Genomic DNA, 23,674 nt, shown 5'->3' on the forward strand with positions numbered 1-23,674 from the left:
ACTCCCTCCATTTTTTAATATTTGGTTCATTTCTCCATGTGCGGAGTTTTAAGAAAATTTGAAAAAAGTAATAAAATATAAAGTTAATGGGGTAGTAGAAAGAATAAAAAATTGTAAAAAGCAAAAGTAGTTGATAGAATTGAAGGTGAGAGAATTGGAGGAGAGAGAATATGAAATTAATAAAATCTGAGTTATGTTGGGTTCACTAGGTGAGAGAAATTAATTAAATATTGTAAAAGCTTTTCAAATAACGAAATGGAACAAGTATTTAAAAACGATCGGAAAAGAAAATTGGAGCAAGTATCTAAAAACGGAGGGAGTATTAAACAAAGGAAAATAATTTACATATGCGATTACTGTCTTTAAAAACATACTTTTCGTGCAATGCTTGGTTCCTGCAGCATGATGCACGATCCGCATGGTGCATCCCTTCCCAAAAAAAAAAAAAAAAAAAAAAAACATTGTATAAAAATGTAAAGAACATATAGTTAAAGTGAAAAGAACATGCATGTTATAGAATTGTAAAGAACATTGTATAGAAATATATAAAACATTCGGTTAAAGTGAAAATAACATATTATAGAATTATATAAGAACATATATGCTGTAAAATAATATTCTTTATCTTCATGTTCTTTGATTGTCAGTATAATGTACTATTACATAATGTTAATTGTTTATTTGGAAATGTTCTTTGAATTTTGTCTATAGATTATGGTGGTTGAATAAAAATAATGTTCATCAATCATCAATAATCAATAACTTATACTAAAGGCGAAACCAGGAATGACACTTGTCATTTCCTGGTTAAAAATTTTCCCGCCTTTTTTTTCCTTTCCTTTTTAACTTTTTTGCCATATTTTAATGACATCTATATATTTTATAACCTATAATAATAGTCATTTCTATTTTGACAACATATTTAATCCAATATTACTCAATTAAAATTTTTACATATATTCTATATATACTAGGAAACTTTTAATTACAAAAATACTAACATAGCTTTAAAAAAAATAAGGTATTGGAATATATTGTTTTCCAAGATTATCAATAACTTATACTAAAGGCGAAACCAGGAATGACACTTGTCATTTCCTGGTTAAAAATTTTTCTGCTTTTTTTTTTCCTTTCCTTTTTAATTTTTTTGCCATATTTTAATGACATCTATATATTTTATAACCTATAATAATAGTCATTTCTATTTTGACAACATATTTAATCCAATATTACTCAATTAAAAAAAATAAGGTATTGGAATATATTGTTTTCCAAGATTATTATAATATTATCAATCAATCAATTATCAATCAATAACTTATACTAAAGGCGAAACCAGGAATGACACTTGTCATTTCCTGGTTAAAAATTTTCCCGCTTTTTTTTTTTTCCTTTTCTTTTTAACTTTTTTGCCATATTTTAATGACATCTATATATTTTATAACCTATAATAATAGTCATTTCTATTTTGACAACATATTTTATCCAATATTACTCAATTAAATTTTTTACATATATTCTATATATACTAGGAAACTTTTAATTACAAAAATACTAACATAGCTTTAAAAAAAATAAGGTATTGGAATATATTGTTTTCCAATATTATTATAATATTATCAATATCAATTTTAAAGAAAATTCATTTTGGTAGCATACTTTTTACGGAGTATTAATCTTAAAACTATACATAACATTTATAAGAACAATATAATTTTGTTATAGTATACGTACTTCGTACATAACATATATTGGAAAATTAAATCTAATTGTTCTAATTATCCGCAAACTAAAATATATTTAAAAAGTTGATTACGGAATACTAATTATCCTAAAGTAAAATGAACTCAAATAAATTTTCATATTATGCCGATCAAAGTGTGTCAAAAATTTAAGGACAAATGTATATGAGTTCGTATATGGGTACTAACCTAATTACCTAAGCTAATAATTTAATTTTCTTATACAAACGTTAAATCTTCTAAGTTTCTATTACTATATTTTTTTTATACAATCCAATTCAATAATCTTTACATTTAAATTAAGTTATTTTGTTACAAATAATTTTTTTGGATAAATTATTGTTGAATTAACACCATATTTATTTATTGTAAAATTTAATTATGACCGTGCATGGCACGGGAATTAACCTAGTTTAATACTAAAAGTGAAACCGGTGATGACACATGTTATTCACTGGTAAAAAATTTTCCCTCCATTCTTTATCTTTCCTTATGAAAAATATTTATAGCCTATAATATTTACTTTCCATTTTAGCGATTATATTTTTGTCATACGCACTCAAACGAAATATTTTTGAAAGTATATTTTTTATAGTAATTCTATTTTTTTTTTAGCATATAAATGTTAAATTAATGTAGTAATTTACTATATAAGTTATTAAAATCCGTGCATTGCGCGGGACTTTAACTAGTTACATTATATTATCATTAGAGGTGATCAAAAATTCGGGTCGGACCGGGTCTTAACATAATATCTCGTGCCCAAACCCGGAAAATGTAGCGGGCTTTTTGGGCTTTTTTCGGGGCGAATTTGGATTTTTAACTAAAAATGCATTTTTAGGATTGCCCAAACCCACCCTATTTTTGGGCCGAATAATCGAGCCGGGCTGAAGTTGATCACCTCTATCTATCATGTTCTGATAGAGTCTAAAACATATTTCTGGGCCTCAACCATCAGCTTAAGCTTTTGGTTGAGTTGGTCCTCTAACATGGTATCGGAGTCAGCGTGACACAAAGGTCACGGGTTCGAATCTCATCCACCCTCACTTTCAAGTGGAATATTAAGCGCTGGGTATGAGGAGGGCCCATGCTGCATCCACTTCTAGCTCAAACGGGCTCTCGTGTGAGGGGGAGTGATAGAGTCTAAAACATATTTCTGGGCCTCAACCATCAGCTTAAGCTTTTGGTTGAGTTGGTCCACTAACATGTTCTTTATTAATATTACGGATGTTATATATATATATATATATATATATATATATATATATATATATATATATATATATATATATATATATATATATAGAACATAAATTTGGAAGTTTTTTTTACAAAATAGCTATATGTTATTTACAAAATAACTATATATGTTCATTACAATACAACTATATATGATGTTCTTTATAAAAATAGGTAAATGTTCTTTACAAAATAAATGTATGTTTTTTACTGAACAACTAAATATTCATTCCGCCTATTTTCGAAAAAAAAAAGGATGCACGGAGCATTGTACATCCGCCTCCACAGAATAAATTTCACTTTTCGTAAAAAAATTATATTTTATTAAAATGTTTCATGTCAAACTAAAACGGAGTTTTAAAATCTGAAGTTAAAGATGGTGTTAATCTTCCCATATGCATACGAGTTCATCAGAATTTTCCATCATGCATTTATTTAGGCAAAAAACGAAATCATTAGCTCGTGGCTCCGTGCTGTTTTTTTTTTTTGACGGAGGCTTCGTGATTTTGGAAAGAAGGAGTATTTGCTATACCTGTTGTTCCATTCTAGTGGAAAATGACGCAACGATGACAAAATAACAAATTGCTAAATTGAAAATATGTGCTGAAAATCTATAAAAGACTCCCTTTTCCTTTTGTTTCTTAAATTTTTTTTTTCTACTTGTAATGCTTTGACTTGTATGACATTTTTATGCGATTGAGTTGAATTTATTATACTATGTAAGTGAATTTATTATACTATGCGATTGAGTTAAATACCGACCATTTTTTCTATTTTCACTAACCGTCTCTGATGGTCGCAATTTGCCCGAATTTCAGTAGTGAAATTTGATATGCATTGTAAAAAAAAAAACATAAAGCATTTTTTTTTAATAAATAAAATAAATAATAAAGTAAAAGCGCATCATTTTTTTTTTTTTATAATTTAATTAGTGTGATATGATTTTTAAAGTATACTAGGGCGACTAATGTGCACGTTTTGTAGCTATTTTACTTTCATTGCTTAATCGATCAGCTCAAGCATTATAACAATAACTCCACAAATTACATAAACCCGAGCTCACTGAACTTTGAGATATAAAATCAAACCAAGACAAGCAAACCAGACCACTATTTTCACATTCAATATTGAATCATTTTAACTCTAGCTATTTTATCAGACCTTCGATCATACATTAGCTTACCAACTTTTAAGTATCAAACCTTGTAAAAAGCTCATTCGAAAATTGAAAACGAGAATAAAAAAATAGCTTGGGCATATCAAGTTTGAAACGCTACACCGTTCAGCAGATGTATGTAAATATATTGAGTTTATAACTATCTTGCTTTTATTAATAAAGGAAAAAAGCGTACATGCTAAAATAGATACTTCGAATTAATTTCTCTACAAAAATTTTCTTCATCTTATGAATCTAGCTTCACTCACTCTAGAAACAGAAAACTAGAAGCTATGAACAACCTTTGACATGATCTTGTTGTCTTAGCTGGATAATATAACGATCTGATCCAATAAGCCGATAACTAAACTTCTCTTTGAGTTGCTTAACATAGCATATGCTGGATATATATTGTACATGCTTGATACTGCTGGACCTGGAAAATCAATTAGTTTATCAAAGTTTATTTTTCCCACAATCAGAAAATAATGGACAGTTGAATTTTATACATCTTGCCTTTGAATACATTACACGAAATAATAATTTGACAGTTGAACCAAAAAACTTACTCTGAATCAATTTTCTGCCTATGCCTCAGATTAGTCATATACCATGTTTAACCAGCAATATCCCTGAAAGAGCTTAGAAAAATCAGTAAAGGATGAAATATAGTGATACGAGACAATTAAATCTAGCTCATGTAAATAGTATGTACCTAATGTGCTTTGCACGGATGATATGTAGTTCTTTAAGAAGAATATCCCTTGTTCCTTGTAACTCTCCGATGGCATCTTCGATCTTCATTCGATCTTGTGGTGACTCTACTGAACATTTCACTCCAATTTCAACCACAGACTTTATGCACTTCATTTTCCTTTCATTTTCTGCCAAAAGTTCGCCTTCATTTCCTTCACCTGCATCATTCGCGCCATCATCTAAGAGCTTTGGGTCAATGATGTTTATCAATTGATTAGGCAATAATGTTGCTGATTTATCATAATTATGCAGGTCTAAACCTCCTTCGAACATCGTATCAGTGGGATTTTTGGAAGTCATCAACTCTAACAACACAATGCCGTAACTGTATACATCACCTTCCTTAGAAACCACGCTTCCCACACCATACTCTGTTAAAAAATTATCATCAAAGCAGAGAAAATATACACTTGTTAAAAGAAACAAAATGAAATTGAACATGTTGGAATTGTGTCATTGTTTTGTTATTACCTGGAGCTGCATATCCAACTGTTCCTTTGACAGCAACAGAGCTACTGTTATTTGTAGTTGCACGCAAATGATACCTTGCCAACCCAAAGTCCCCAACATGAGCAACCATGTCATCGTTGAGAAGAATGTTACTTGGTTTTAGGTCGCAATGAATGATAGGTTCATCACAATCATTGTGCAGATAATTCAGTGCACTCGCCACATCAATTGCAATCTCTACCCTTTGAAGAAGACTTAGGGTTCTCAAATTTGGATCCGTATGAATCCATTGATGAAGTCTTCCATTTGTCATGTACTCATACACCAAAGCCTTGAAATCATTGCCTTGAAAGTCAGTACTCGAGCAAACAGTGACGACCTTAAGAAGGTTCCTATGACGGATACTTCTTAGTGCTTCACACTCGGCCATGAAACTTTTGGTAGCTCCTCTCTGTTCAAGGCTGATGACTTTAACAGCCACAACCATGTTACTCTCTGGATCAAGGTGATGTGAATTATTGATCCGAAAATCAACAAAACACAAGGGATATGTTTAAGTCTAATTCTATACAGGAAATCCACCAAGAATTAAACAAAAACTAAGATTAATCAATTAAGAATCCACCTAATTAATCAATCCAAACGAATGTTTTAACTAAAACAAGCAAAACAGCAATTGATCGCAATCAACAAAAACTCAAGTATGCAACTTAAGAAATAAATCTGAATATTAATCTCTATATATTTATTTGTGTGTTTACAGCCCTATTTATAAGACTTAGTTTACCTAGGAAGATTAGGACAAGTCCCTAATTCAATCCTAATTAAACTAGAATTCTAACTTGCTTGAAGAGCAAGCACCTTGGCGCACAAGCATACACCAAACTGATTTATTTTGCTAACTAACTGATTTTTAAAGCAACTAAATAAATAAATAAAAATTAAAGAATTAAATAAAGATTAAAGATCCTAATGCTTGAACCAAGAAAAACCCTTTCAAGTGAAAGGTAAAAACTTGTAAGCAAAATCTAAGTAAAGAAAATTCAAGAAAGTTCAAGAAAGTGAACTAGACTCCAAGAAAAGCCACTAAGCAAACCGTGGCTTTGCTTTGATATCCAAGAAAGTGTCCATGCAATGCTTGGCTTGAATCAATGTTTAGGGATAAACTTTCTTGATGCATGATAAGCAAATCTTTGAAGTTCTCCATGCTTAGACTTGCATCACAAGGACTCCTTTGAAAACAGACCCAAAACGACCCGCACCAAGTAAATTAGCTTCCGAAAATCTGTCAGTTGCTTTGAGCAGTATATCATAAGATACTTTTGAAAAGGGCTCTACCAAGTTCAACTCTGATCCACGAGACAACTTGTTCTGTTTCCTCCTTGAACGAAGTAGAAAGTATACAAACGACACTATCGACACAGCAACAATCAAAGAAGCTACCGCTATGATAACATTCATAGCAACAGACAATTTTCCCCTCTTTCTTTTTGTAGTAGGACTTGGTGGACATGTTGGCAAATGGAGCTCAGGAATTCCACCACAAAGTTTGCTATTCCCAAGAATTATCAAACCAGTTTGATTTGCAAAAACTCCATTTTTGGGAACCTCTCCCTCAAAGTTATTACATGATAAATCCAGTAAGAACAATGAAAAGTTGGCCAAAAATTGAGGAATTGTGCCAGACAACTTATTATGAGAAAGATCTACAAAATTCAAACTTGTTAATGACTTGAAAGATGGAGGAATAGATCCAGTGAATAAGTTCCCTCGCACACTAAATGTAACAAGGCTAGTGCAACTACTAAGGGTGGTAGGGAACTCTCCGGATAAAGCATTTTTTGATACACCCAAATTCACTAAATTATTCAGTTGCCCAATTTCAGCCGGGATGGTTCCTTTTAATTGATTGCCGGCCAAGAGTAGGTCGACTAACATCGAAGAAGTATGGAATAGTTGTGGAGGGATAGCTCCTCTGAGGTTGTTTTGTAAAAGTGCTAAATGCACTAAATTTGTACAATTTCCTAGACTCGCGGGTATTGAACCTTCAAATCTATTGTTGTCAGCATATAACACACTCAAAAGTGATAAATTTCCCAATGAAAAAGGAAGTTTACCGGTGAAATAATTTTTGTGAATGTCAAATGTATATAATTTTGTTAGCTTTTCGATTTGAGATGAAATATGTCCACTCAATTGATTACTTTCCAGATCCAAAATCCTTAAGTTGATGAGGTTAAATAGCCCTGATGGAATGCTTCCATAAATTTTATTTTGCTGAAAATCTAATGAAGTGATGGTTGTGGACAAGTTACCTAAAGAATCCGGTAGCATCCCACCAAAATTATTATCACCACACTCCAACTCTTGTAGATTACTGCAGTTAACAAGAGTTTGTAGAAAATCTAAGTCATTTGCTTTTCCTGTCCCCAATTTATTATGCGCAATCTCTAAGATTGCCAAATTGGGCATATTTCTACCACTAAACATGTTACCTATAAAATTGTTAGAGGAGACACCAAATATTACCAGATGGGTGAGGTTTGCAAGAGAGACTGGGAGCTTTCCATGGAAGAAATTTTCAGATATGATGAACTCGGTGAGTTTAGGAAGATTAACCCCAATATCCAAGGGAAGAGTTCCTTGGAGTTGATTAAATGCTAAACCAACCTTATGGAGCTGAGAAAGATTGTAAAATGAAGGAGGAATAGTACCTGAAATACTACAATTACTTATAGCGAAATAGCGTAGATATTTGTGTGTTGCTCCAATGCTGTCTGGAATGCTTCCGTGAAAAGGATTGCTAGATGCAGATAGCATCTGCAAGGAAGTCATATTTATGACTACCTTGTTGAGGAGATCACCCTCAAGTTGGTTGCTAGAAAGTGATAAATCTGTCAAGTTGGACAGGAGGCCAAGTTGAGATGGAATAATTCCAGAAAGATGGTTTTTTTCTAGGTAGAGGACCTCCAGATTCGAGCAACGAGATATATTTGATGGTATTTGGCTTTCAAAACTGTTATCCTCTAAGAATAGGACCCTTAACTTTACTAGATTGCCAATTTGAGGTGGTATGTGGCCTCTAAAACTATTGTTGTATAAATCTAGATGTTAGGAATATAGGAAAATATATTATTGTGATATATTTTCCATATAGATCTTATGATAATATATTTAGGATAATAATATATCTTAGTGATATTCTAAGATAGATTTATAGAAGTTTATATGATAGAGTTTATATTGTGTAAGTTATCTTTTGTAGGTTATCTTTTGTAGGCTATAAATATTAGCCAAGATCATCAATACAATTCAACTCATTCTCTCATAAATAATTTGGCAAAATGAAGGAAGCTTAAGTTGCCTACATAAGGTGATAGGGTTCCCACCAAATTGTAGTTTGGAAGATGTAAGCGAACGACTCGATGTGGATGCTTGGTGCCACAAAAGACACCATGCCATTCACAAATAGGAAGGGATTCATTCCAAGAGTCTAAAACTCCATGAGGGTCATGGGTTATTTGTGACTTAATCTCTAAGAGGGCAACACGCTCAACACTATTAGGCAAGACGGATTGGAAAGGCTTAAGAAATGAGTAACAAAAACGAATACCAAACTGAATGTGGGACTCATGGCACTCTTACATGATTTCCAGGAAATAAATAATAAGGTGATATTATTTGTGTAGTATGTTTATGAGTTAATATGCTCACATATATATACTACATTATATAAAACGTAGGACAGGAAGACAGTAATACTAATTTTTTTGGATAGAAATTTACATGTCCGGGGAAGTGGGGAACTATCCAAGTCAAGATTGACGCCTTGCAAGCACTAAATCACACGGCAATCCACAGACTCGTGACTTTAATTATATTGCTAAGAGCCTAAGATGGTCAATTATTAAGAGTTTATGAAAATTTATTTCAAGTGTATACAAAATGACTATCACTTTTTTATATTCAATAAAATTAATATAAGTTAATTAAAAGTATTTATATTTAGTAAAATAATTTAATTTTAATAAAATTATTTAATTTAGTGAAATTAAGGTGAATAGAATAGGAATTTAGTGATATTGCAGTTTTAAAATTTCCCAACTTTTTTATAAACGTTGATTATGTGCGATTTGTACTTACATATTTATAATTTTAGTTTTCATTTTGGAGAATCATCTGCTAACAAAACCCTCTAAAACCCATCCCCTACCTTCGAAAACCCTAACCGAAACCCTAGCAATGGTGGGGGAGGTTTGGTTAGAGTTTTTTCGATAGTGGGGGGGGGGGGGGGATAGTTTTAGAGTTCGTTGGGGACGGAAGGAGGTTTCGGGGAGGGGGTTTACTGGTTCAATCGTTCAGGGGAAGAGGGAGAGGGGCGACGTGTGACAAGGGGGAGGGGATTAGTGTCGGCGTCGGGGGGAAGGGAAGGGGGAGTGGTGGCTGGCAGAAATTCTTGCGTGGACCTGGTCCACAATAATATTATTGTGGACATAAGGTTAAAACACACGTAACTGCCATTATATTCAACATAGTGGCCCTTAATTTTAATATACTACGTAATAACCTTATTTTTAACATAGTAACCTTTTTAAAAACTTGTGTGACCTTTAATGTTATTATAAACTTAAAGCACGACATTATGTTGAATAGTGACCTAATTTTAACATAGTGGTGTTTATTATTTATATTGACCATTGTATTAAAAATTTTATCAAAAAAGTTAATTAACCTCTTATAGCTTATGACACGCTAACTTTTATTTTAACATAACCTTTATTTTAATATAGTGACTTTTTTTTTATTATTATTATTAACAAAACAATCATGTTGTCTCTAATATTGGCAGTCCATAATAAATTAGTGTGAATCAGATCTATTTCAGAATTTGTAGGTGGTTGGTGGAGGGTTTTTTTTTTTCTAAAAAAAATTATTCAAATTTTTTTTAAGAAATAATTATTTTTTTTTTTTTTGAAAAGAAGAAAGAATTATTTTAAGAAAGAATTACTTTAAGTTTTAATTAAACTATTTAACGAATTTATTAAAAAATTAAATAAAATGTTAACCGGTCATTAAGGTTGTAGGTAAAATATCTTGTTCTAAATAAAAATCCTCTAAAAGTTGTAATATATATTTAAAAATAATAAAAAAGTTGACTTATTTTTGACGGATTGCTGAAAGGTTTTACAGTATTTTTTTTTTTTTTTGACAATTTTTCTTTTTAACATGTTATTTTCATTCTTATGCTTTATAATAAAAGTAAAAGTCATGAAAGATTGAAAGCTAAGTATACTAAAGAAATTTAAGGGATACAATTATAAAAATTGAGGGGTTAGAAAATGAGAGAATACATCTCAATTTATGCTTTGTTTTATTATTTAGATTTTTATATATATAAATTAGACTTTTATAATAAAAAAAATGTGGGGCCCCTCAAAACGGGGCTAGAGCCGACCCTGATATTCCTTTTCCTCTATCTTGTAAGGAAACAAACGAAAAAAAATTATTTTTACAATTGTGTATTTCCTTCAAATTATTTTTCATAGAGAATCGATCATTTTTTTCAAAAACTTGTTTTCCATTATAAAAAACGACAAAGCCTAATGAGTGATACTTTAATGTAGCTATGTTTTTCAGAGAATGCTTAAATCACTTAAAATATATACCATGCATTGGTTGGTTGCTTGCTGATATCCCTAAATGAGAATGATCAAGAATTTGCCACCATCCGTCACGTGTATGACATTAAAAAAGGTGGATTTATTTATAGTCATTATTTTTCTAAAATTGAATATATGTTACTGTAACATATTATCTTAAAAAAAAAAAAAAAAAAAAAAAAGTAAAAATAAGGTGAATATAACAAAGTCTAAATTATTGTTGACAAAGTAGGTTCATTAATCAGGTATGTGGTGGCATCAAACAAATTATAAAAACTCATCGTACAAGATAATTAAGAAAGGTTTGAGGAAGAGCCGAAGAGACGACCATCTATTACAAATACTCTATTAGACACGACTATACGTCTATATGGTTCCTTTTAAGCTAATACTTGGACAAAGTCACACACACATATAGACCAATTTCTTCTTGTTTTATTCAGAATTTATTAGCATACTTTTACAATTCGTCTATTATATGTCCGTATGTGCCAACTTCTAAGTAGCATGTAATTAATGTGCTCAAAAATGGAAATGATGTTAAATTTTTATTTTATTTTTTTTAAAAAAAATCACAAATTACTCTAACATAACCGAATGGTTGATCACTTTTTCCAGTTATCAGTGAAATTTCACTTATTGTTAATTGACTGATTTAAACCTTGCTTTTGCCTTTATAGTTTATACAACTCTACAAGTATATACTACAGTTCAATCTTGAAAGTGAATGAATATATATCTACAAAAAAAACCCTTATATAGTGAAATTTTACAGTAGTTTTTTGAAATTATATAGTGAAATTTTATAGTAGTCTTTTGAAATTGACATATTTTTTTGCCAATAGTTAATTATATTACTTTATTAATGGTACTACTTAGTAGTATCAACTTTTTTTTTTTGGTTAATTAAATTTTTAGTTTCATTTATGTAATTTTTATTCTTATTTTATAGTTTCTCAAAAAATATTTATTTTACGTTGAATTAAAATTTTCAAAATTTATATTTACATTGTAGATATTGTAAGAGTAATTGTGACCATTTTATAACGTGAAAAAAAGAACCGATAATATTATATATCATTAAACTAATATGGTAATCATTTTTCAAACGAATGCGGTAAAATCATTCATTTTATAAAAGGGTAATGCTATACATAGCCCTTAGGGCTATATATAAGCATTGAATTTAATCTTGAAAAATGTATAAAGTTAGGAATTCATGACAAAAACACGCGCAGATCGGTGTAATTAGTGTGTTTTTGTCATGATTTTCTAAATTTAAACAATTTTCAAGAGTAAATTAAATGATTATATGTAACCCTTAGGGCTATGTATAGCATTTTCCTTTATAAAATAAGAAAACTTTATTTTAATGATTCCATCTTTGACCGATTCGCTGTTAAGTATTTAGTTTTGAATTATTGTCTAATAATCCCATCTTTAATGTGCATTCTCACCTAAGATGGTCAGATGGTCCATTGGTAATATTTTGAATGGCCTGAATGTGCCTCATGGGCCCCGTTTGGCAATTACGAGTAACTTTAACAGTTTTAACTTTTAAGCGTGGTTTTCACGACACTATGTCTCTAGCCAATTTGGCCCATAATGTACTTCACTTATATAGTTGAACTTATAATATTTTTTTTTAATTATAATATTAAATATTATTTGAAAAAAATAAAGAAAACATGATGTTAATTAATCAATTGATTAGATAATTTAGGGAAAAGGTTAGAGAAAATGCCTTACGTAAGTGCAATTAGTGGATTAATTCAACTATTATCAATTAATTTACTAAAAAAAATTAAAATTAATGGATTAATTGGAAAAATTATCACACGAACTTGCATGCTGTTGGATTGTCTTTTCAAGAATAGAAGTTATAGAGTATAATTTTATGGAAATTTTGACAATTACCACCTTTTTTTTTTTTTTTTTTGAAAATTACCACCTTCTATTTTCAAAAACATCAAAAGTTACCACCTTCTTGCCCCCCAACTAGCACGTGACGTCATTTTGGGTCAATTCTTTCCCTTTCCTCCCTATTTCCCTCACATTTCTCATTCCTATTTGGATTCTCATCTCCCCTTTCACTTTTTTTTCCCCAAACCACCAATAATTTTCCTTTAATTTTGATTTGGAGGAGTGAATTGAAGAGTTTCTGAATTTTTGGGGGAAAATAAGTGAATGAGAAGGTAAGAATCGAGTTATGAAGAGAAATGGGAGAGAAATAGGGAGGAAAGGGAAAGAATGAGCCCAAAATGATGTCACGTGGTAGTTGAGAGGCAAGAAGGTAGTAACTTTTGATGTTTTTGAAAATAGAAGGTGGTAATTTTCAAAAAGAAAAATAGAAGGTGGTAATTGTTAAAATGGACATAACAGAAGGTGGTAATTGTCAAAATTTCCTAATTTTATTTTTCTTATTCTCATTTTTTACACAGTGAGCTGATTGGGTGATTACTCGATCGTCCAATTCAAGTAAATGCAGACGAAAACAAATACTGCGTAGATAATATTTGTTTTTAGTATTGCGACACCTATTTAAAAAAAAAAAAAAAAAAAAAAAAAAGAAAACTTTGAATCATTCAACTCAATAATCATCAGTCCTTTGATCATACATTTAACTTTAATGTATCAAAGGCTGCACACCCATCAGAAGATGTAAGTAAAATTTTTAATCTTATAACTATCTTCTTTTTGTTAGTAAGGGAAAAAAAACATAGCTAATATAGATACTTCGAATTAATAATTACTCTCTAATATCTTTATTCAATTTATAAATAATAGTACAAAGCATAGACTTCACTTCAGAAACAGAAATTAAAACTAGCAACTACGAACAACCATTAATATGATCTTGTTGTCTTTGGCTGGATAATATTGTGATAGGCCGGTAATTGAACTTCTCTTTTAGCTGCTAAACATAGCATGGACTGGATTTTATATGCGCTTGATACTGATGGACCTGGATAATCACTTATATTAGTTTTTCATAGTTGATTATTTTTCATAATCAGAAAATAATGTATACTCATTTTTTGAAATTATAATCTCGAACATAATATATCTTGCCTTCGAATAAAATTTAAGAAGTACTCCGTAATATATTGAATATGAAACAATATACTTACTTTGAATCAATATCTACTTGTCTTAGATTAGTCATATACCTTGTTTAACCGGCAACATCCCTGAAAGAGCTTAGAAAAATCAGTAAAGAAACTAAATTATACAGTGATGCCTCCATTAGGTACAATTAAATCTAATGTAAATAGTATGTACCTAATGTGCCTTGCACGGATGATATGTAGCTCTTTAAGCAGAACATCCCTTGTTACTTGTAACTCTCCGATAGCGTCTTCGATCTTCATTCGATCTTGTGGTGACTCTACTGAACATTTCACTCCGATTTCAACCACAGACCTTATGCACTTCATTTTCCTTTCATTCTCTGCCAAAAGTTCGCCATCATTTCCTTCACTAGCATTATCAGTGCCATCATCTAAGAGCCTTGGGTCAATGATGTTTATCAATTGATTAGGCGATAATGTTGCTGATTTAGCATAAGTATGCAGGTCTAAACCTCCTTCGAACATCCTATCAGTGGGATTTTTGGAAGTCATCAACTCTAACAACACAATGCCGTAACTGTATACGTCACCTTTCTTAGAAACCATGCTTCCCACACCATACTCTGTTAAAAAATTATCATCAAAGCAGAGAAAATATACACTTGTTAAAAAAATTAAAGACAAAATGAAGATTGAACCTATTGGAATTGTGTCATTGTTTTGTTCTTACCTGGAGCGGCATATCCAACTGTTCCCTTGACTGCAACAGAGCTACTGTTATTTTCACTTGCACGTAAATGAAACCTTGCCAACCCAAAGTCCCCAACATGAGCAACCATGTCATTGTCGAGCAGAATGTTACTTGGTTTTAGGTCGCAATGAATGATAGGTTCAGCACAATCATTGTGCAGATAATCCAGAGCACTCGCCACATCAATTGCAATCTCTACCCTTTCAAGTAGACTTAGGGTTCTCAAATTTGGATCCGTGTGAATCCATTGATGTAGACTTCCATTTGTCATGAACTCATACACCAAAGCCTTGAAATCGTTGCCTTGAAAGTCAGTACTCGAGCAAACAGTGACAATTTCAAGAAGGTTCCTATGTCGGATACTTCTTAATGCTTCACACTCGGCCATGAAACTTTTGGTAGCTCCTCTTTGTTCAAGACTGATAACTTTAACAGCCACAACCATGTTACTCTCTGGATCAAGGACTCCTTTGAAAACAGACCCAAAACGACCCGCACCAAGTAAATTAGCTTCCGAAAATCTGTCAGTTGCTTTGAGCAGCATGTGATAAGACACTTTTGAAAAGGGCTCTACCATGTTCAACTCTGATCCTCCAGATTTTTTATTTTGTATCCGCCTTGAGCCAAGTAGGAAGTACACTAATGACAATATGGACACACCCACAACCAGAGAAGCTACCGCAATGATCACAATCACAACTACTGACAATTTACCCTTCTTTCTTTTCGGTGTAGGATAGAGAGGACATGTTGGCAAGTGAAGCTCTGGAATCCCTCCACAAAGCTTGTTATTCCCAAGAATTGAGAATGCACTAATATTTGCAAAAACCCCTTCTTTAGGGATCTTTCCCTCAAAATTATTGAAAGACAAATCCAGTTTTATCAAGGAGAAATTTGCCAAGAAACTTGGAATTGGACCAGACAACTTATTATGAGAGAGATTCATAGTACTCATACTGGCTAAAGACTTAAAAGATTTGGGGATAGATCCACTAAAAAAGTTTCCTCCCAAGTCTAGCTCAATAAGGCCAATGCAACTACTCAAGCCTATAGGAAGCTCCCCATAAAATCCATTTTCTGACAAATCCAACCAAACTAAATTCTTCAATTGCTCAATCTCCATAGGGATAATTCCTTGTAGATTGTTATGATCTAAATGTAGCTCGACCAACATTGAAGTCGCGTCGAATAGTTGAGGAGGAACAAATCCACTAAGGTTGTTTTGTGAAAGAGATAGATACAATAAATTCCCTAACTCTCCTAGACTCGAGGGTATGATCCCTTTGAAGCTATTCTTGTCCAAATAGAGCTGACTCAACCGTGACAAATTTCCCAATGAAAATGGAATCTTGCCAATAAGATGATTGTTATCACAGTAAAAGGCTTCTAAATTTCTTAGCTTTCCGATTTGTGGTGGAAGGTTTCCGGACAAATGATTGTGTTCTAAATCTAGTCGCTTCAAGTTAATGAGGTTAAATAACCCCGTTGGAATACTTCCTATAATTTGATTTCTACCAAAAGATACTTCAGTTAGACTACTTGACAAGTTGCCAAGATAATGAGGTAGGACTCCTCCAAAGTTGTTATTGGCACATCCTAGAAGTTTCAATTGGCTACAATTAGCAAGCGTTTGTAAAAAACTTAAGTCATCAGCTTCTCTTGTTCCCAAATAGTTATCTGCAATATCTAGCCACCTAAGACCAGGCATGTTTCTAGCACTAAACATGAATTTTCCCGTGAAATTGTTAGAATATATACTTAGTTCCTCAAGATGAGTAAGGTTTGAAAGTGATATTGGAACATGACCATGGAAGGAATTCCCATTTATTTTGAAATAAGTGAGTTGAGGAAGACTAAATCCGATATCTAATGGAAGAGTTCCTTGGAGTCGATTCAACTCCAAATCAAAGACTCGAAGAGATGATAAATTGTATAAAGGAGGAATATTACCTGAAATCATATTTTGTGCAAGGGCGATGTATGTTAAATTTTGGAGTACTCCAATGTTGTCTGGAATGCTTCCTTGGAACGAATTATAGGGTGCAGATAACATTTGCAAGGATGTCATATTGATAACAACCGTGTTGAGTAGGTCACCGGTGAGTTGGTTACTCTCGATTGCTAACTGCTCTAAGTTGGTTAGAAGACCAAATTGAGGTGGGATGGCTCCGGTAAGATAGTTATGGGCAAGACTTATCTTCCTCAGTCTCAGGCAGCGAGATATGTTGCCCGGGATTTCACCTTCAAAGGAGTTTACTCCTAATACTAGAGACCTTAATCTAAGTAGATGGCCAATTTGAGGTGGAATGTAGCCTCTAAAAGCATTATTGGACAAGCGGAGATAATGAAGGAAACTCAAGTTGCCTACATAAGGTGATAAAGTTCCCACCAAACCGTTGTTTGCAAGATCTAATTCAACTACTCGATGTGGATGCTTAACACCACAAATAACACCCGACCATTGACAGTGAGGGACGGAGTTATTCCAAGAGCTCAAAACCCCTCGAGGGTCCTCACTAATTTCGGATTTAATTGCTAAGAGGGCAACACGGTCTACATTATTTGTAGGCAAGACGGTGTAAAACAGGATTAAGAAATGGATAAACAAAATGACTAGAGAGGCAAAAATGAGATTCATAACTAAGTTTGATATATATGAATTATTTCAAGAAGTAGAATAGGCTTGGTAGCGTAGTATGCGTATCAATGTGCACTTATATAAGCACATAAGTTGTAGTACAAAGACGCGGTAAAGAATACAAATATAGAATGTTCAAATGCGTGGTCTATCATAGTCAAGACTCAAGAGATTACCTTCGAAGAGGGTAACTAAGTACCCCATCTTATGGAGCAATCAATGAAGACCCGTGATTATTGGTCAAGATTATGATGGTTTTGTAGAAGCTTGGCTTTTGTTCATACAATAAAGTCTCACTTCATTGTTCATTTAAATTACTTATTAACTCCATCCTTTTTATGCAATCAAGGTAACAACTGTGCACAAACTCTGTTAGATTAAGAGATCAAGGCATCACCAAGCCCGACTAGACACTAAAATTTAAGATTATGTCAGACTAAATTTTAAATACCACCCTTTTAAGATAAAATAAATAAATAAATAAATAAATAAATAAAAATAAATAAATCCTACACTAATTATATCTAATTTATTATTTTTTTCTTTTAAAATAAAAAGTTGTTATCAAGACACAATGAATACTTTGTAATTCCTTAAAAAAAATGAATACTTTGTAATTTAATAGCATGATTCTTATTTTCTTAATAGTCTATAAATATAGCATCTGACAATATTCAATACATGTATCTATTGATGTCTTGATGATGCATAACTCTTTAATTTTTACTCCGTATATATATATATATATATATATATATATATATATATATATATATATATATATATATATAGAGAGAGAGAGAGAGAGAGAGAGAGAGAGAGAGAGAGAGAGAGAGAGAGCATATTACAATCTCCTAAGTAGTACTCCACTGCACCTACCAAATAATAATTTGTATTTTTTTTTTTTTGACATCATAGTAATTTGATGTCAATATATGATGTATATAACATTGACTATCAATTTTTTATGAGAGTTAGAGATAGCTCAAGTGGTTAGACTTTCCATCCTGATCTCATCAAGCGCCTTGTGGCTATCTAAAGACCAAAAATTATCAATTTTTTATATTCAGTAAAAGTAATTTTAAGTGTAATAAAATTATTTAAATTAAGTGAAAAATTATTTGATTTTAATAAAAATATTTGTTTAGTAAAAAATTAAGGTGAATAGAACAAAAATTTAGTGATATTGCATTTCTAAAATTTCCCATCTTTTTAATAAATGTTGATTATGTGCGATTTTTATTTTCATAACTATAATTTTAGTTTTCATTTTGGAGAATCATAGGGATGTTATGATTTGGGTTTTGGAAACCTAGAATACATACTACATCTTTACTTTTCTTAAATTATATAGATGTATGTGTCAATTATATGAATGGTTTACTTTGTCTTGAAAAAAAAATTCCATAATATTAATTTCATCCATTTACAAATAATCTTTTTGCCCAATTTAACTACATATGTTAAGGATTGTATTAAGGTGATGTCCCTGTTTGGTAATTAGCTGGTAGCTGGTTATAATAGCTGGTTTAACTAGCTGGTTATAGTAGCTGGATTGACTAGCTGGTTATAATTAGCTGATTGTATAAAAATGTTTGGTAAATAGCTTTTAATTGTTAGCTGTTTTAGTGTATTTAAGAAACAAAAAGTTAATTGTACAATAAGCTAATTTTAAAAATCTCTTATAATGAGCTTTTTCTAAAAGAGTTTTTTGAGCCCAAAAAACTCTTTTAATAAGCTATATATCAAACACCCAAATTAGCTTTTTTAATTGGTCAAACATCTAATTGGACAAAATAAGCTAAAAGCTCTTTAAAAAGTTTTTTACCAAACACACCCGTATAGTAGTATCTTACTATCTTTGTATATAAAATGGAAGAAAACTAGTGGGTGAGAAAAATCCACTTTACATAAGGTGCAAAACTATGCATGGACTTTAGATTCAGAAAAAGTACACCGTAGTGCCCATACTACCGTAGCTAAGGAGGTAGACACAAAGATCAGCATTATTATTGATAGAAAGTCATCAACTCATTTATCGGGGTCAGCAGACAAAGAAAATACGAGTCATGTACTACCGTCAACGTACTCTATAATTATATACTTCCAAGTCTTCTACTCCATTGAACACGGTATGCATGGCTGCATGCATTCCTGCTATTATTCAATTAAACTACTAGGAAAGTAGGAAATTAAAATTATTTGCTTTTTTTTTTTTTTTTTTTTTTATTATTGGTTTTTATCAATTCTAATGTAGTCTACTTTTGACTACTACAATTTTTTTAAATGGACAGTTGAGGACTTGTTTGACATCATTTTTTGTTTTTAGTTTCCTGTTTTTTTGAAAACCAAAAATCATAAAACAAAAACAGAAAACAAGAAAAAGGTGTTTCCACTTTTCTCTTGTCAGTTTTCAAAATTATTATGATTTTAATAAGTTTAAATATTTTTTCATTCATTATCGGACATATATCATATACTTTTTAAAAACTAAAAACTAAAAAACAGAAAACCACAGCAATGCCAAACGAACCCTAAGTTTTTTTGTTTTTCGATTTATTTTTAAATAAAAAATTATTTTTTTTATTATTATACACATTTTTTTTATTTTCAGAATTTCAAAAATATTAAAAATAATTTTTGGAAGATAAAAATATATTTAAAATAATTAAAAAATATTTTTAATTAAAAATAAATCAAAAATAAATAATCTTAGCCTTCCATTAAAAAAAAAATAATAATAATTGTAGTCAAAAGCCATAAGATTACAGTAAAATCATCAGTTTTATCTATGTTTTTCTAGTTCAATAAAAATAAGCTCTCTCTCTCTTTTTTTTTATAATTTTTTTTATAGGAATAAAAATAAGTTCACTCCAATTAAATCTAAAACTTTTTTGGTAAAATGGAATCTAAAAATCCAACCTTTGTATGGTCTTTCTATAAAAATCCAACCTTCCATTAATCTTATAAAAATCCAACCTATTTAGGGGTATTTTTACCCCTTTTTATAGACAAATGAGAGGCCAAAAAGTGGCCCAATTATAAGCCGACACGTGGCATCCTGCTCAGCTAAATAAATGTCAATAAGAGCATGACACGTAGCCTAAAGAGAGATATAAGAAAATGAAGGGCTCAAAGCCCATTAAGGAAACATGCCTAGCATAAAAGAAACCCTAATACACGTGTCAACCACGTATAGGGCAGTCAATCTTCCTAGGTTATGAAATACTAGGAGCACGATCTCCCACTTCCTTATAAATACCCCCATCATTTCATGATGGAAGAGGAGGATACACAATTCCCAAAGGTACAATGCCCAAAATATGCTCTCACTTCTATCTACTTTCTCTCTCTAAAATTTCGTTTTCCGGTCACTAACTTGATCGTCGCAGGAGAATCTCCGGCACATCGGAGATCCGTTGTTTTGCAGGTAATTAGGCCGTACGAGTGTTGCATCCCAGATCTGTCTCCCACGGGAATCCATACCCCCCTTTCGGGTTATCCAAAAAATGCTACAAACACAACCTTTATACCCCACCTTCTCCAACTGATTCGTTTGACCTTTAACCTATTAAACAGGTTAAAAAGTTTTTTTTTTATCTCTTAATTTCTCTTCTCACTCCTCCTCTTTCTCTCTCCTCTCTCCTAATAAACAAAAACAACCCATCAATCCACCAATTTCGCCACCACAACAACCAACCACAAAACTGGAAACAACCCCAACAACCCACCATAAAACGGAAACAACCCACCACCTGCCGCCTCGAAACCCACGGTGCGACCCCCCTGCTGCTCTGATACCCAACCCTGATCCCAAAATACACCTCTAATGACTTTCCCTCTCCTCTATGTACCACCGCATCAATTTCGTGACATTCCGACGTTTTTCGGCGACGATTTTGATTCTTGGATGGTCGGTTTCAAAGCCATCAAAGGTTGTCTGTGGGTGGGTATTTTCATGCTAGTTCGGTTTCATGGGTTAGGTGGTCGTGTTTCGTGGAAGGGGGTTTAATGGGTTGCGATTTAATGGACGGAGGAAGGGGGTTTCATGGGTTTCGTGGAGGACCAGACTACTGAGATTAATTTTGATGAAATCAATCCTGTATTCAACCTAAAATGGTGGAGGACCAGACTACTGGGCGTGTGTGTTGGTGGCGTGGAGGTGGAGTTGGTGGCTGAGCGGTGGAGTTGGTGTCTCTGCGTTTTTGTTGGTGGTTGGGCGTGTGTGTTGGTGGCAGGGGAAGGTGGTGGTGGTATGCGTTGGGTTCCAGTGGGCTGTGCGTTTTTGTTGGTGGCGTGTGGGTTGGGTTCCGATGGGCGGTGGCCGCGCAGGGGAGAGAGGGGGAGAGGGAGTAGTGGCAGGGAAAGGTGGCGGTGGTGGCAGGAGAAGGTGGTGGTGGTGTAAAAGGGGATTTGGATTTTTTTTCTTTTTCTTTTAATTATTTTTGTGTTTTTAATAATTAAAAAGATAATTGACCTATTATTAGCTAACAAGGCGCATATAACTTACAAAAATCGGTCATCAACAGGTAATGGATCTTTAAATAAGCAGGTGGGTTATGAAGGTTGGATTTTTAAGAGAAGACCGAACAAAAGTTGGATTTTTAATTTTCATTTTTCCAACTTTTTTTTATCCAAAATGAAAAAATAGGAAGACAAGAAAATCAAGATCATAAAATTTTAGGAGGTGTTTGGTATAAACCTCGTAAATGAAACCGAAAGGATTCAAATAAGTAGGAAAAAAGGGTAATGATAAACGTTACCCTTACTATATGTTTGGTATCCTAGTGGAATGGAAACAATTTGAATAGATTGTGATTAAGGAAACCTATTTTGTTTCCACTAGTTTGTCAGGAGTAACATTCATTGCTTAATCGATCATCAGCTCAAGCATTATAATAATAACTCCACAAATTAAATACACACGAGTTCACTGAACTTTGAGTAAGATATAATACTCCCTTCGTGTTTTTTTAAGTGTTACACTTTCTATTTTTGGCCGTGTTTTTTTAAGTATTACACTTCCTTTTTTGGCAAAAAGCTACATTAAAATATTATATTTCTCTCCTCTCATGGTCCCCACCTAAACCCACTACTACTTTTTTATTATATATTTCCTCTCACATTCATTACTTTTCAATAAACTATTAACTCCACTATCTTTCTTTTATATTTTTTTAATACTCCAACTACTCCACTAACCTTTTATTTTATTTAAATCAATTAAATTGTCTAAAACTATGTGCCGGTCAAAATGTAACACTTGAAAAAACACGGAAGGAGCATCAAACCAAGACAAGCAAACGGAGCACTATTTAAAATTCAATGTTGAATCATTTTAACTCTAGCTACTTTATCAGTCCTTTAATCATACATGAGCTTACCAAGTATCAAACCTTGTAAAAAGCTCATTCGAAAAAATTGAAAACGAGTATATGAAAATTGCTTGGGCATATCAATTTCGAAACGCTACACATCCAATAGATGTATGTAAATTTTTTGATCTTATAAATCTGTTGCTTTTAATACTACTAGGGTATCCTACGCGCGCGATGCACGCGAAAGAGTTAGCTCTTGCATAGAAGTTGTATTAGCGTGTAGTTACACCTCTGGTTTGGGTGGTAGACCTGGTAGTTTTAATACGTACTATTTGGTTTATGTGCCAATATAGTGGTTTTGTAGAAGTATAAAAAAAAGCCACCTAAATCTTTAATGACAATTATTTTTTAAAACCCTCAAAAGTTTGACAGTGTTATTTCAAAATTATTATTAAATAATATTTAATTGATTTGCATCACTTCATATCTTAAGCTAGTTTAGAACTCTTAATTGATTTGTGTGATTCAATAATACTTAACGTATTTTTTCTTCAAACGAATTTTTTTTAACTTGGTCATACGGAGTAATAATATGTGAAATGTTCGTTGCAGCTATACACTTAATAATGTAAGTTCAATGTTCTACGACCATCTAATATCTATATCTATATCTAATACTAAAGCAATAACCACTTAGTTATATTTTTCCTCTTAAATTAACTCCATATTTAATACATTTTTTTTTCTATCATCGATGTCTCTCGATTTTAGGATTTTAAAGTTATTTATACTTCTTGATAACATCTGCTCGAATATCATTATTTAATATGAATGTCATTTAAATTCCACGTTTTTTATGTGCGTGCCATCAAATAATGTACAATTGAAAAGCT

The 23,674-nt window shown here is 32.0% G+C and overlaps 1 protein-coding gene and 1 pseudogene across 2 annotated transcripts; both read right to left on the minus strand.

The window, feature by feature from the left end:
• Positions 1–4,753: 4,753 nt before the first annotated feature.
• On the minus strand, positions 4,754–8,977 carry LOC145623427 (uncharacterized; annotated as a pseudogene).
• A 4,762-nt stretch (positions 8,978–13,739) lies between these two features.
• On the minus strand, positions 13,740–17,496 carry LOC145623428 (uncharacterized). 2 transcript variants are annotated; one of them, XM_081676477.1, is made up of 4 exons: positions 14,805–17,496; positions 14,286–14,697; positions 14,174–14,194; positions 13,740–13,968 (listed from the first exon to the last, which is right to left on the minus strand). In XM_081676477.1, exons 1-3 carry the CDS (start codon positions 17,461–17,463, stop codon positions 14,179–14,181), a joined length of 3,087 nt encoding a protein of 1,028 aa, XP_081532603.1. In that variant the 5' UTR covers positions 17,464–17,496; the 3' UTR covers positions 13,740–13,968; positions 14,174–14,178. The 2 variants fall into 2 exon arrangements, with proteins under 2 accessions (XP_081532603.1, XP_081532602.1); XM_081676476.1 differs by having other exon boundaries at positions 14,135–14,194.
• Positions 17,497–23,674: the final 6,178 nt, after the last annotated feature.

Source organism: Chenopodium album, unplaced genomic scaffold, assembly GCF_948465745.1.
Source record: "Chenopodium album unplaced genomic scaffold, dcCheAlbu1.1 scaffold_44, whole genome shotgun sequence".
NCBI classification, from domain to species: Eukaryota; Viridiplantae; Streptophyta; class Magnoliopsida; order Caryophyllales; family Amaranthaceae; genus Chenopodium; species Chenopodium album.